Source organism: Macaca mulatta, chromosome 3 (assembly GCF_049350105.2).
Source record: "Macaca mulatta isolate MMU2019108-1 chromosome 3, T2T-MMU8v2.0, whole genome shotgun sequence".
Lineage (NCBI taxonomy): Eukaryota > Metazoa > Chordata > Mammalia > Primates > Cercopithecidae > Macaca > Macaca mulatta.
The window spans coordinates 83,945,303-83,960,803 of NC_133408.1; the positions used below are offsets into that span (position 1 = coordinate 83,945,303).

The 15,501-nt window shown below is 42.4% G+C and overlaps 2 protein-coding genes across 2 annotated transcripts in view; one reads left to right on the forward strand and one right to left on the reverse strand.

The window, feature by feature from the left end:
- Nucleotides 1-15,501, reverse strand: part of OGDH (oxoglutarate dehydrogenase) — a 474,703-nt gene that overhangs the window by 210,005 nt on the left and 249,197 nt on the right. The window lies entirely within an intron of this gene.
- Nucleotides 1,938-15,501, forward strand: part of NUDCD3 (NudC domain containing 3) — a 106,609-nt gene continuing 93,045 nt past the window's right edge. The window contains 2 exon segments of the mRNA NM_001266593.1: nucleotides 1,938-2,289; nucleotides 7,394-7,719. Of these exon segments, the coding sequence (NP_001253522.1) occupies nucleotides 2,098-2,289; nucleotides 7,394-7,719 (518 nt within the window). The 5' untranslated portion in view covers nucleotides 1,938-2,097.

Here is a 15,501-nt window from a genome sequence, read left to right on the forward strand (position 1 = left end):
GTCAGGTGGGCTTCTCCACTAGCAACTATTCATCTTGATTTTATAAGCCTCTTTCTTCCAGGCCCTCCAGGCCCTCCAGGCCCAGGGGTGGGAACAGCTCTCTGCCGTTACTAGTCCCATGGTCCCATTCTATCTCATGTGAGGTTTCAAAAACCTTGCCCCTATCTTTGTAAATAGTCCCTTTTAAAAGCCCCCTTCAAACTACCCAGCTTGGGAGGGCCATCTGTTTTCCTACCAAGATCCTGACTGATAAAGCGAGATTTTGCCAAACTGCCTTAAAAAACGTCTGTATATTCTTACACTTCCACCAGCAGTGTCTACAAGTGTCTGCTCCCCCACATCTTTTTATTATAGTGTATAATGAATCTTCTTAAAACATTACATTTTAATTATAAAATATTTATTAATAAAATGCAGAAATCCTTTAGATTTACAGAGGGCAATATGTGACATCCCCAACTTCGATCTCCTTTATTCTGTTTATTCTTTATTCTTATTTTTAGCTGAGGTATTTTGTTTCATTAAACCATAGTTTAGTTTCTTTTTTTCTTTTTTTTTTTTTTTTGAGACAGTCTCACTCTGTTGCCCAGGCTGGATGGCAGTGGCATGATCTAGGCTCACTGCAACCTCCACCTCCCAGGTTCAAGCGATTCTCCAGCCTCAGTCTCCTGAGTAGCTGGGAGTACAGATGCGTGCCACCATGCCCCACTAATTTTTGTATTTTTAGTAGAGACAGGGTTTTACTGTGTTGTCCAGGCTGGTCTCGAACTCCTGACCTCGTGATTCTCCCGCCTCAGCCTCCCAAAGTTCTGGGATTACAAGCGTGAGCTACCTTGCCGTAGGAATCTTGCTGTCTTCTAGTAAGCTCATTAAAGAGATTTGCAAAAACGTAAAACTATGTTACTCCTCTCGCTGAGCTTTTATTGCTTTGAAGAACATTATTTTTTGCATAAAAGTATGTTAACATGTAATGTGTTTTATCGTCATTTAAAAATGGATATTTAAACATTTTCTAAGTTTTAATTTCTAATGTGGTAAATATTGATAAGTATAACCCATATCAACAAATGTTCTTTGGAGTGTTCAACAAATTTTAAGAGCATCAATGGTTCCTAAATCAAGAGTTTCAGAATCACTGTTCTAGGGCAATTTACCTGAGTTTGATTTTACTTACAATTCATTAAAGCGTAGACACTATGAAGACGTGTTAACCTGCATGTTTTATTCTAGAAGAGGTGCAAATCATTTATATCCACTATAAATGATAACCTATGGTTTTATCATCTTGTACAACACCAGCCAGCTTTGTATCCAACCTAACCTTACTCTAATGCTTTGTCAAAATGTTTAAAGTCCACTTCCTCAAAATGCTTTTGAACCACTTTGCCAGACACTAACAACATATACATACATGACGTATATATGCATATACATACTATACACACACACGTGCATATTTCACAACGATGGCATACGGATTTCCTATTCTGAATCTAGCTCTTTCCACTTGATATACGTGAACGCACTCACTCTTTTCTTCGTCGTCTTGACTTTCTTCTGATGCAACGCCCTGAGTTTAACTCACAGCTCTATTAATAAGAAACCCATAGATCCCACATATATGCATTTTCCCGTATCTGGCTCACTAACAAAAAGCTTACCGCAGCCCCAGCTTTAACCACAGGTTCCGAATACCCAGGCGGGAATTGAACACAGAAATAAGAAAGGCTCCACAGACAATGTGACAAAAATCCGAGCAGTCACGTGACACTGCACGCCCCATAATTTTTTTCGCCCTCTTCAAACATGGCGGCCAAGCGACCGCAGCGCAACAGCAGCCACGGGCCTCCTTCCGCGTAGGACCCTCAATGCTGACTTTATCGGGCTCTTTTGTCAAAGACCACCTCAGGGCAAAGCCCGTGGGGCAGCCGGGCCCGGGGAAAACAGCCCGGGGTCTCAGGGGCCGAACAAGCACGGACCGGAAGTTCTGCAGCCACGCCGTCCGGCGGAGCCGTTGGCTGCGGACGCCGGAAGTGGCCAGTCGGCAGGTCTGAGGCGGCGCTCTGTGTGTGAAGCGTACCTAGGGCGGGAGGCGACATGGAGCCCGGGGCGGCCGAGCTGTATGACCAGGCCCTTCTGGGCATCCTGCAGCACGTGGGCAACGTCCAGGATTTCCTCCGCGTTCTCTTTGGCTTCCTGTACCGCAAGACAGACTTCTATCGCTTGCTGCGCCACCCGTCGGACCGCATGGGCTTCCCACCCGGGGCCGCGCAGGCCCTGGTGCTGCAGGTGAGGCGGGCGGGCCTGCGGTCTGGGGAGCCGCCGCCCCCGGCCTGCCTTGACTCTTGGCGCCCGCTCCTCCAAGCTCTCCCAGCCTGTTTCCTCCTTTTCCTGGTGTCCTGGGGTTGAGCTTTCGAGAATGGCTTCAGTAATTTGAAGCGCGGATTGGATGTCAGTTTATTCCTCTGAGGGAGCAGCCGGGGTTCGCTCCGGACGTCCTGAGGTTTCAGAAGTAGTAAGCCGACTGTTAAGAGCCCTCCTCAGCACCCGGCAGCGCGTACCCCTCACGGTGCTGGGGGCTGCTAGTCAGGGAGTAAAATCCATGCAGGCCAGACAGAAGGAAGGACATTTACAGCAACAGAAACGTGCATGCCCCAGAACTACCAAAGACTTGAGCTGGCGGTGATGACGGAGGCATTGTGTGAATCAATGGGTGTGGCCGCTTGTTTGACATGTGATTTCCCAGGTCAAAGACTGTCATTGTAGTGATTATTAAAATTTCATTTGAACTTAATTCTGTACCTTCCAGGTTAAGTTTATTGTATGTTGGAAGCGCTGTCAGTACTCATTCAGTAAAGTTGACTGGGCACTTTTGAATGTACTAAGCAACCGTTTGCTGAATGTAGTTTACACTCTTAGGTACGGGTGATAGGGGTGTTTAAGTAGTGGTTTCTCTCTGTTTGTGACACTTACAGTTAAAGAGGGGAAACCCAGAAAGTAATAGAAGACTTTGTAAGGGCAATTATTTGATGGAGCCCATTGTAAAGAAAGGAGATAGAAATGATGGTTGAGAAGTGAAGAAGGTTTTATAAGAGAGATGGGACTTCTGATGAGATTGAAAGAAACTATTCGGCCAAGCATTAAGCCTGTTTGTAGAAACCCAAGAAGACAGAAATGCTGACGATACCTCCCCCAGTTCTCTAGATGTTACAAGTTATAAAATGCTTCAGATGTTTCCTCCTGAAATCTTAATGCATGCTGCAGGTTGATCGGATGTTACTTTCCTCAGTAGAAGCCAAAGCTTTGACTGTCTTGGTAACTACCAGGGTAATAGGGCCAAATGAAGAATGGGGTTCCATTAGGGTTCAATTTCAGAACTTAAGGCTATTCCTCATCCTTGTCAGTGGCATAAGTGCCATCTACGTGATCAGAGAGCTGTTGGAGGTGGCCTTTAGCAGGACCTTACGGCAGGTTAATGAAGTCTTGCCATTTGATCTTCAGTGTCTCTGTGAAATAGGTAAGTTTCAAGTTTACATACCAATTCAGCAAGGTTAAGTGATTTGACCGAGAACACACAGCCATTCACCGTAGAGCTGGAACTAAAAATTTCATTTTGTGAATTCCAAATCTTCCTGTTCTATTATTTAACCATTCCATAGTAGCATGAGAACACTTTTGTCCAGGATGATTGTAGTTTGCAGAAAGGTGTGGAGGAGAAAGGAGTATATACTAATATGTATAGTGTCAGATGTTTTATATTCTGGAGTTGTTGTCTTACTTAACCCTTAACATAACCTGAGAGGTTGATCTTTGTTTCACAGATGAACTGACAGAGGTAGTGCACTCATTTACCTGGTAACTCATTTACCTGGTAACACCTCTTATAAGACACTTCCATAGGTTAGGGTTTGGTGACCAGTCTAATGAAGTAGTGGACATGGGGAGCAGGGATGGAGGAAGGGGAGGGATGGGTCAATGATGATCCAAGGTTTAAACTTGGGTGACTGGAATAGTGATAATGCATTAACTGAACTGTCACCTGGGTTTAGGGGAAAAAGTTCAGTTTTAGACAGGTTGAACTTGAAGTTCCTGGTAGGAGTCCCTGCCCATAGGCTATTGGAATTACTGGACTAGATCTTTTGGGAGCTAGAGCAACTGGAGTGGTTCGAGGGAGAGAGAAGAGCCAAAGGTGAAGAACAGGTCTTGGGGAATAATCTTGGTGGAGAGCAGTAAGTTTCACAGAAACCCAAGAGGACAGTCTTCAGCAAATGGTTAAGAGAGGTGTCATGTTTTCTGGAAGTGGTTCTCAACCATCAGCATCGCTTAAGGAACTTTTTTTTTTTCCCCCGGAGACAGAGTCTCACTGTCACCCAGGCTGGAGTGCAGTGGCATGATCTTGGCTCACCGCAACCTCCACCTCCTGGGTTCAAGCAATTCTCCTGCCTCAGCCTCTTGAGTAGCTGGGATTGCAGGCATGCACCACCACGCTCGGCTAATTTTTGTATTTTTAGTAGAGATGTGGTTTCACCATGTTGGCCAGGCTGGTCTCAAACTCCTGACCTCGTGATGTGCCTGCCTCAGCCTCCCAAAGTGCTGGGATTACAGGTGTGAGCCGCTGTACCCGGCCAAGGAACTTTTAAAAACACATATTCCTGGATATTTTGGTTGGGTAGATCAGGGTGAATCCTGGCAACCTGTTCTTTTTTTTGTGTGTGTGTGAGATGGAGTCTTATTCTGTTGCCCAGGCTGGAGTGCTGTGGCGCAATCTTGGCTCACTGCACCTCCACCTCCCGGGTTCAAGTGATTCTCCTGCCTCAGCCTCCCGAGTAGCTGGGATTACAGGCATGCGCCACTATGCCCGGCTAATTTTTGTATTTTCGGTAGTAGAGATGGGATTTCACTACATTGGCCAAGCTGGTCTTGAACTCCTGACCTCAGGTGATCACCCACCTCGGCCTCCCAAAGTGCTGGGATTACAGACATGAGCCACCGTGCCTGGCCGGAACCTGTTCTTTTATCCACAAAACCTCATTTGGCAGGAGGCTTGTAAAGGTGATTTCAGTATTGACAAGGATTTTGTTGTGGGGTAGGACAACACTGAATGAGACTGAGTGACTTGGTACCAGCATAACATTATTTCTGTGTGGTAGTAGGTGATCTCCTGACCTCCCCACTCCTACTCATCTGCCTCTTAGGATTTTTTTTTTTTTCTGTCCCTAACTTGATGGCATAAAACTGCTTCCTGTGGTCTGCCCCTCTACCCCGACCAGAAGTGGGATGCTTGGTGTCTCTGCTGAATATAGGCAGAGAAGAATTTGGATGGGAGTGCTGGGCTGCATCATTGTGGAACTTCAAAGTGTTCCCTTAATATTTTGGGGAGTGCAGTGTTGGTGTAGAGTTAGGCAGTTCATACATTTCCTCCTAAGAGTTTGCATAGCCTGAATACACAGCTTGAAGAACCTCAGTAGGAATGATGTATGTGAAAATTGCATTCCACTTTATAATACATTAGTATGTTTTAAGACAAAAATAGTTTAGACCGACAAGCCATTCATTGTAATCGATAATGCTGTTTTTTTTTTTTTTTTTTTGGAGTCCACTTTGAGAAGTGCTCCTTTGTAGAAGTCCTTGAAACTAGAATCAGGAAAGCTAGCTACATCCTGTTCCTCACATAAATTGTTGGGAAATCTTGGGAGAGTCACTTCACCTCTTGTCAGCTGAGAAGATTGATTGGAGGTCACAGATTGGAGTTCTCTTCCAGCTCCATGTTCTGTGACTCTAGAATGAATACTGAGAACACGTGATGGTTGGGAGGTTGGCAGTGGTAGCACTTCCTGGTGGTGTGAATGGGTAGGTCAGAGAAGGCTGGATGTACTGAGTGAGCAGAGGCAGTGGCATGGTGAGGACTATCAAGTCTGGGGATTCTGTGTTAGAAGTCTCAGGTGTTAGGAGAGAGAGTTCTTGTTGCTTTGCTTTTGTGGAGTTAAGATGAGCTGGAGTATCAGGAGGATGAGCAACTCTGACAGCAATGGACTCAAAGCGGTAGAAACATGAATGTTAGAATGTAGTCAGGGCTTCAGGTTATCTGCAGAAGTAAAAGTGGTTCTGGTGTTGTTTCCAGTTTTTAACCTTTTAGGATTTTATTGATTTTTTTTTTCCCCTCTGCGTACATCATCATCTCCTTGCACTGTTTGGTGCGTGCTGCGTAATTTTTTACTTCTTTTGCCAGCAGGAGCTGGGGCAAGTTACTTAACCTTTCCAAGCCCTATTTTTTCTCATTTTTGAAATGTTGATGCTGTCTTCTTCACAGGATTTTTGTGAGGGTTTTGAGAGAATGTTTGTAGAATCATTTGACACAGTCTGTTAGCACCCTTTTGACTGCCTGTGCAGTGCACAGAACATTGTTATTTAATACCTGTCCACATTCTAGCCCTTTAGAATCTGACTCCCACCCATGTCCCAGGTTGCTCTCTCAGCCTTTCCTCCCTCCAGTTGTTGCAAGAGTTTTTGCCATTCTTTGACAAGCCTGTTCTTGGAGCTATGGCGTTTCCTCCAATGGTTCCCTATGGAAGATGTGCCTCTCATTCAAGGTCTAACTGGAATGCTCCTTGTTCCAAGAAGTCTCCCTAGATTTCTTTTGCCAGATATGCTCATTCCCACCCATACTCTGACAGGGAATTAAGGGCTCTGTCACGCCCCCTCTTGTATCAGAGTTTTCATGTGTGGGTATGTCTTCACTGTACTTTTTTGGTAGAGAGGTCCCAGCACCTTCATGGGTGTGACTGTGTCCCAGAAAATGTTAAGAACTTATTTACACACCAGAATTTTGAGTTCTTAGGAGGCAGCAGAAATCATTTTCATGTTTTTTTTTTTGTTTGTGTGTTTCTTGCACACTGTAGGCACGTAGTAGATGTTTGTTGAATTGAATGTCCATGCAGTGTGGTGAAAAATAGCAGCAGTCCAGTAAACCTGGTTGCATTTGGAGAATTGAAGTTCAGCCATATTTTCATGTTTCATTTGTGAGTCTGAATTTTGGATCCTTTATAACCCACAGTTGTACCAGGACCGTGTATTCTTTGCATTGTGAACAAAACTGGGGTCTGTAAAAATAATGACAACAAAGACCATCTAACTGTGCATATTTTAGGTTTGTAAATATTGTTAGCCTTGGTTTGTAAGTTTTTGATTTTGTTGATTTTGGAATCCTCCTGTTAAACACTGTTTACCTGTCAGCTTTTGGTGAAGTGGCAGTGCATTTCCATTTTTCAAGTGGGAAAACTTGTCAGTTTATGACTTTTAGTTCTCTCCTTAACAGATTTTACCACATTTCTACAAGATATGTGGTACAGTATTGGGCAGATGAACTGATTGCTGGGTTGCTGTTTGATTTTAGGTATTCAAAACCTTTGACCACATGGCCCGTCAGGATGATGAGAAGAGAAGGCAGGAACTTGAAGAGAAAATCAGAAGAAAGGAAGAAGAAGAGGCCAAGACTGTGTCAGCCGCTGCAGCTGAGAAGGAGCCAGTCCCAGTTCCAGTCCAGGAAATAGAGATTGACTCCACCACAGAATTGGGTGGGCGTCAGGAATTAGAGAAAGTGCAGCCTCCAGGCCCACAGGACCCTGTGAAGGAAATGGCCCATGGCTCACAGGAGGCAGAAGCTCCAGGAGCAGTTGCTGGTGCTGCTGAAGTCCCTAGGGAACCACCAGCTCTTCCCAGGTGGGAATTTCTACTTTGCAGCTTCCTTCTTTCTTGCTTGACAGCTGGTGTTTGTGTTTGTCCATAATTCATTCTTTGTAACACATCAATTCTTGATGTCAGTATTTATTTAGCTCTTCATATTTGCAAACTGCTGCATTACAGTCTTTCAGTTACGTAGGATGGGAGGTCAGTTGGCTTAAGGTCAATTCCCTCATTAGGTAAGGTCAGTAGTCATACAACCATTTGAGATACAGAGCCAAAATTAGAGCACTTGACTCCTCTCACAAAGACCTAACTTTATCTGTGTTTAGAGGCTTAGCCTCATCAGCTCTATTGTTTGTGTTTTTCTCTCTGCAGGAGCACTGCTAGGATGTGCTCATAGTGCCTGAGGTATAATGGACACCTGAAATGGCAGTCTGTTTTAGGTGACTGGATTCACATCCTGGCTATGCTGCTTCCTGAATGTATTACCTTGAGCAAGCAGTATAATCTTTCTGTGTCTCAGTTTTCTCCTCTGTAAAATGTCGGTGATAATAATAGTACCTGTCTTATAGAGCTGTTGTGAATTTTAAATGAGCCGATAGTCAAGCAGCTAATGAGCAGTAGAGCTTGAATGTGACATAAGGTTTCCCTGAATCAAGCCTCATGCTGTACTTGTACTCACTTTTTAGGAGTTAATGTTTCGTGGGTGCTCTAAACTTAGTTATACAGTCCTTCCTTGCCGTCTGAGTGAGAGGAGCTGATCCCTTCTTATGTGGGAGTTGTAGCAGTGTCTGCAAGACAGCCATGAGCCTCTTGGCCTGCTTTGTTTTTTGGAAAATTCACTCTCTTCCCTCTTTGATAGGATGGGTCACCTGTGTCCCCCCGAATCCCTGCCACCTTGAGTTCTCTTCTGTTTTTCTTACTCCTGTGCTCTCTTTCTGACTTGTTTTGGGGGAGATTGTGTGTGTGCATGCACATTTTTAAATAGAAACCGGATCTTACTCTGTTGCCCAGGCTGGAGTGCAGTGGTGTGATCATAGTGCAATATATGAATTGAACTCTTGGACTCCAGCAATCCTCTCGCCTCAGCCTCCTGAGTAGCTGGGACCGTAGGCATGCACCACCACATCTGTTTAATTTTATAATTTTTTGTAGAGATGTCTGCCATTATACCTGGCTAAATTTTTAAAAGATTTTCTTGCTGTATTGCCTAGGCTGTGGGGGAGTTTTTGAATTTTTTTTTTCTAGTTAGTGAAGCAAAGTGAACAACTTGGAATGGCTTATAAAATATGGAGTAAGAGAAAATAAGTTTTGTAAAGACAGGAGGGGCAAGATTGCAGAGTCTTAAAGGCCGGGCTAACTAATGAAGTTCAGAGAAAACAATTGTTTGATGGTGGAACCAAATTGATGGAGAAGGGGAGCAGTTCTTGAATATGGAGCTCTGGATGAGAAGGGGTGAAATAAAGATTTAGAGATTGGAACTGGGAAATATAGGGTGGAAGGCAGACATCTGATATTTCCTTGCAGATCTTTTAAAAATATTTTTTGTAGTACAAATCTGCTGATAGTGAATTCTTTCAGCTTTTTTGTCTGAAAATGCCTTTATTTCATCTTGCATGTCTGAGGATATTTTTGCTGGATATAGAATTGCAGTTGACACTTTTTTTTGTTTTTGTTTTTCTTTAAACATTTTAAAGACTGTAATTCCATTGTCTTCTAGCTTGCACTGTTTCTGATGAGAAGTGAGTAGACATTCTTTGTTCCCCTGTATGTGAAATATCCCCATTCTTTTGTTATATCAGCTGCTTTTAAGTTATTATCATTAGTTTGAGCAGTTTAAGATTTACTCAGGCATGATTTTCGTTGTGTTTATACTATTTGGGGACTTTTGTGCCCACCCCTCAAGCCCAGCACACACACACACACACACACACACACACACACACACACACTTAGGAGGTCTGTTTTCTCTTTGTCCTTCCTTTGGAATATTTTCTGTTGACCTGCCTTCAACTTTACTGTCTTTTCTCCTTATAGTGTCCAATCTTTAGTTAAACTCATCTAGTAACTTCTTAATTTCAGATAGTTTATTTTTCAACCCTGCTGGTTCCCTTTGATTGTTTTTTATGGCTTCGATTCCTACCTTGGTTTTCCTTTAAATCCTTCAGTATACTTACAATAGTTTAAAGTCTTTATCTGCTAATTCCATTATCTCTGTGATTTCTTGGTTTATTTCTATGGATTGAGTTTTCTCCTGATTTTGGGTCACATTTTCTTTTTCTTTCAAATGTCTGATAATTTTTGATTGGATGCTAGACATTAACAAATGTTATGCTGTCGAGTCTCTGGGTTTTGGTTTCTTCTGTTGAGTGTTGAGTTTTGTTCTTGCAGGCAATTAATTTATTTGCTGATCAGAATGATCTTTTTGAAGCTTGGTTTTTATTTGTATTGATTGATCAATTGATTGTAGAGATGGAGTCTTAATGTTACCCAAGCTGATCTGGAACTCCTGGTCCCAAATGATCTTCCCACCTTGGCTTACCAAAGTGCTGGGATTATAAGTGTGCACCAATGTGTCTGGCCTTGTTTTTCAGTTTTGTTAAGCTGTGTCTAGGGTGCTTTTATTTTAAAGCTAGCTTAGTCTTCTAAGACATGCCTTTTTGGGGCTTCTGAGTGCTCCAGCTATTTAGTGAGGTCTTTCCATTCTGGCTGGTTGAGGCTTGAACATCTCCCAGCTCCAGGGATTGTCCGTCAGTTACCCAGTTCCCTACTTGTCTCATGGAGTTGCACTTTACACGTGTGCAGTTTTGTATTCAGCCAAAGACTCAAGGGGATCCTATGAGGTTTTCTAGAGTTCTATATGTAGCCCCTCCTTACTAGTAGTCTTTCTGTAAAATAATGAGATGTGAGAATGAAGATTGAATATACAAAGTTGTTTGTCATAGTCCACTTATGCTGCTATAACAAAATAATATAGCCCGGGTGGCTTATAGACTACAGAAATTTATTGCTCGCAGTTCTAGAGACTAGAAGTCTAAGGTCAAGACTGGCCGATTCAATGTCTGGTGAGAGCCCACTTTCTGATTCATAGTTACCTCACTGTGTCCTCAAATGCTGGAAGAGGTGAGAGAATGCTCTCAAGTCTTTTATGAGGGCACTAATTCCAGTCATGAAGGCAGAGCCGTAATCACCTCGTGAAGTACTAATCCCAATATCTTGGGATTAAGATTTAGCATAGGAATTTTGGGACACAAACATTCAGTCTATAGCATTGTTCACTTCAGTTCTATTTATTTCAACATTACTTATATTAGCAAAATTTTGGAAGAATGCTGAATTTCTATAGTAAGGGAATGGATAAATACATTTATAAAATGCTTTTAAAGATTACTGACACGGTTATTGTGATGGTCAGTTTCATTTGTCAGTTTGGCTAAGTTACAGTCCTGGTTATTCAGTCAAACACTCATCTTGGCATTGCTGTCACGGTATTTTGTGGATGTGATGCAAGTTAATAATTGGTTGACTTTAAGTAAGGGTGATTGTCCTAGGTGATCTGAGTGGGCCTGATCTATCAGCTGAAAGCCTGAAGAACACAGCAGAGCTCCCCTGACGTAGAAGAAATTTCTCCGATGGACAGCAGCTGCACTCAGTTTCTGGAGAGTTCCACATTGGCCTGCTATGTGGATTTCAGACTGGCCTAGCCAGCCCCCACAATCATGTAAGCCAATTTCTTGCAGTAACTCTCTTAATAAATACATTTATCCCTTGGTATCTGCAGGGGATTGGTTCCAGGTCCCTCGTGGATACCAAAATTCATGGATGGTTAGGTCTCTTACATAAAACAGTATAATATTTGTGTATAACCTATGCACATTCTCCCGTATACTTTAAATCATCTCTAGATTACTTACAATCCCTAATACAATGTAAATGCTATGTAAATACTTGTTACACTGTATTATTTAGGGAATAATGACAAGAAGTTTGTACATGTTCAGCACAGACAAAACAATCCTTTTTTTTTTTTTTTGAATTTTATTTTATATTTTTTGATACTGCATCTTGCTCTGTTTGCAGTGACTTGATCTTGTTTCACTCTAGCCTCTGCCTTCTGAGCTCAAGCGATCCTCCCACCTCAGCCTCCCAAGTAGCTGGGACTACAGGCGTGCACCACCGTGCCCAGCTGATTTTTGTATTTTTTGTAGAGATAGGGTCTTACTATGTTGCCCAGGCTGGGGTCGAACTCCTGAACTCAAGTGATTCACTCGCCTCAGCCTCCTAAAGTGCTGGGATTACAGGTGTGAGCCACCATGCCTGGCCTTTTTTTGGGAGTATTTTTGATCTGCAGCAAATATTTTGATCAATATTTTTTGGGAATATTTTGATTTGGGATATGGAACCCATGGATAGTGAGGACTGACTATATCTGCTGCTTCTGTTTCTTTGGTGGAACCTTGACTTATACAGATATTTTCATGATAATGTTAAGTGAGAAGGGGAGAATTCAAACTATATAGTCTAACATCAAATTTGAAAACTTTAAAAATTATATATGTAGAAAAAAATGTAGAAAAAAAGGCTGGAAGAAAATAATAGTAGTAATCCCAGAGTGGTGGAATTGTGTTCTTCATTTTTATCTTTGTCGCTTACTATATTTTCTAATTTTTCTGTAATGACCATTTATTTTGTTTCATTAATTTTTTTGTGTGCCTTTTATGATCTCTAAAAAATGAAAAGAGGGGATTGGTTTTGATTTCTGAGTAATAGACTAGAATAGCTACTTTGTTGTTTTATAGAGACCCTATTTTAAAATTCTTGAACCAATGAATTATGTTCTGGGTTAGAATTAGAGTTAGTTTTGTGAGTTCTACCTTAAAAATAAGTATAGAGTGAAGACTTGCATATGTTTCCGGAAAGGTAACCTTTCTACTTGGTAGCTCTTTGTTCAGAATAGACTGGTATTGCGAGAATCCTAATCAAACATTTCCAAGGACTGGAACATTCTCAGCTTCAGTTACTTGTTTTCCTCTAACAAAACAGGAAGTTGTGGCACTGATCTCTGGTTATACCTGAAATGTAGTATTTTAGCAGATTTGAAAGTAGAACATGAAAGACCATCCTTTTCCTTGTTCTACCTTTAGCAGTACCCCCAGTCCTCCCACCAGTGTTCAGGATGGTTTATCCTATAAACTGTAGATCTACAGTTCTTTTAATTGAGTAAGTTAAGGTAGTTGTTCTTTAGAAGATCACACAGAAGCACTGCCTTTTGTGGGCACTCTGTCTAAAATCAGTTACCTAGAATCTAAGTCTTAGTTTGCTGATTTCTGCTGACTCCTGCTTGACACGTTTTTTGGTTCTAACCAGTATTAGGCAATAGCTCCCTTTTTGTATGCTACAGTAAAGTCACATCACATACTTATTTAATTTAAATAAATTCAGTGTAAGTTCTGGGAAAAAAAATTATTAAAAATAATGTATTTATATTTTGTATGTATGTATTTTGAGTTTTATTTTTTTAGAGACAGGGTCTTGCCTATTGTCCAGGCTGAACTCAAACTTCTGGGCTCAAGTAATCCTCCTCCCTCTATATATGCATTTTTATTATAAGGTGTTCATTACTGTATACAGACCATTGTTTTGTGTTTTAGTAGAGTATAATTTATGTAACAATACAATTCATTCCTTGTAGAATACAGTTTATGACTTTGGACAAATATAGTCTTGTAACCACTGCAGTCAAGATAGATGACCGGTATGGTTTAGCTGTGTCCCCACCCAAATCTCATCTTGAATTGCAGTTCCCATAATCCCCACATGTCATGGGAGGGACCCGGTGGGAGGCAATGAATCATGGGGGCGGTTATATCCATGTGGGTTCTCGTGATAGTGAGTTCTCATGAGACGGTTTTATAAGGGGCTTTTCCCCCTTTGCTTGGCACTTCTTCCTGCTGCTGTGTGAAGAAGGATATGTTTACTTCCCCTTCTGTCATGATTGTAAAGTTTCCTGAGGCCTCCCCAGCCATGCTGAACTGTGAGTCAATTAAAGCTCTTTTCTTTATAAATTACCCCGTCTTGGGTATGTCCTTATAGCAGTGTTAGAATGGACTAATACAATGACATTTCCATTGGTGCCAGACTCCCAGATCCTGGCAACCTTGTGCGTGTGTTCTGCCTTAAAGCTGTTGCAGCATACATTGTTATTTATACATAATAATGTACAGGTTTCATTTACAGTATTTTCAGGGTGATTTGGGGGAAATTTTATTTTGACCTAATTTTACCATCACTCTGATTTTAGCATCTCCCTGACTAATAACCTACAACTGGTCTGAATTTCATTCTTGCTCCTGCCCTGCTGTTGCTGCCAGGACATGTCAAATGAAGATCAGAAATACTCCCACCCCAGTGCTTAAAATAACCTATCTTTTTTTTTTTTTTTTGAGACGGAGTTTTGCTCTTGTTGCCCAGGCTGGAGTACAATGGCGTGATCTTGGCCTACTGCAACTTCCACCTCCCAGGTTCAAGCGATTCTCCTGCCTCAGCCTCCCAAGTAGCTGGGTGTGCAGGTGCCTGCCACCATGCCTGGCTAATTTTTGTATTTTTTTAGTAGAGACAGGGTTTCACCATGTTGGCCAGACTGGTCTCGAACTCCTGACCTTGGATGATCCACCCGCCTCAGTCTCCCAAAGTGCTGGAATTATAGGCGTGAGCCACCGTGCCTGGCCCAAAGTAAATAACCCATCTTATTCCTCAGAGAAGAGTGAGAATTTGAGCACACAGATATTACCCTATTTGTACAAGATAGCATCAGAGAATGTGCTTATATTCTGTAAGGATACTTTACAGTTGTAGTAATTGTTCAGGCTGGGCGTGGTGGCTTACGCCTCTAATCTCAGCACTGTTAGAGGCCGAGGCGGGCTGATCATTTGAAGTTAGGAGTTTGAGACCAGCCTCATCAACATGGTGAAACTCCATCTCTGCTAAAAATACAAAAAATTAACCAGATGTGGTGCGTGCCTGTAATCCCAGCTACACAGGAGGCTGAGGCAGCAGAATTGCTTGAACCCGGGATGTGGAGGTTGCAGTGACTTGAGATCGTGCCACTGCACTCCAGCCTTGGTGACAGAGCAGAGCAAGACTACATCTCAAAAAAAAAAAAAAAAAAAAAAAGTTCACAGTAAAGACTTTTTACAAAGTGAAAAGTGCCATTTGAGCTTCAGTGTTTGTGTAATACTAGACTGAGTGACCAGTGCCTGCAGACATAATTAGGACTGTGGAAGAGAGGGGCGCAAAGTCTGCAGCATCTTATGACATAGTCACTAATCAGGCATTTATCAAGAGCTGCCTGTTAGGGTTTGCCTCTTGGATGACATCATAATAGGGTTTGGTGTTGGTTTTCTGGGCACGGGCTGTCAGTGTCAACTTTCATAGCACCTGCAGTTCAGACTCTTGACCTGCAGGTGTTGCTGTAGGCAGTGGGACGGTAACTTTGCCTTTGCTAGTGCTGGGATGCTGACAAAAATCTCCAAAAGGCTGTGTCAGTTCTGGGCTTTTCTCTTTAAAAATCACGAGCAGAATTCTTTAACAAAGAAGAAGGAAAATATGGTAGCACTAAGAATGTCAGTTACTGCCTAGAAACTGTTGTCTTTGTCCTGTGTGCTTGGACTGGGTGTCTTTTTGTCCTTTGGATGAGGAACAGAGTGCTCCAACACTGTTGGTGTGCACTGGGCAGTGACAGGGCCCTGGGTCCAACCAGGCCATTCCTCCTGCCCTGGACAGAGAAGCAAAGTAGTGGCAGTGTACCAAGAGGGTGTC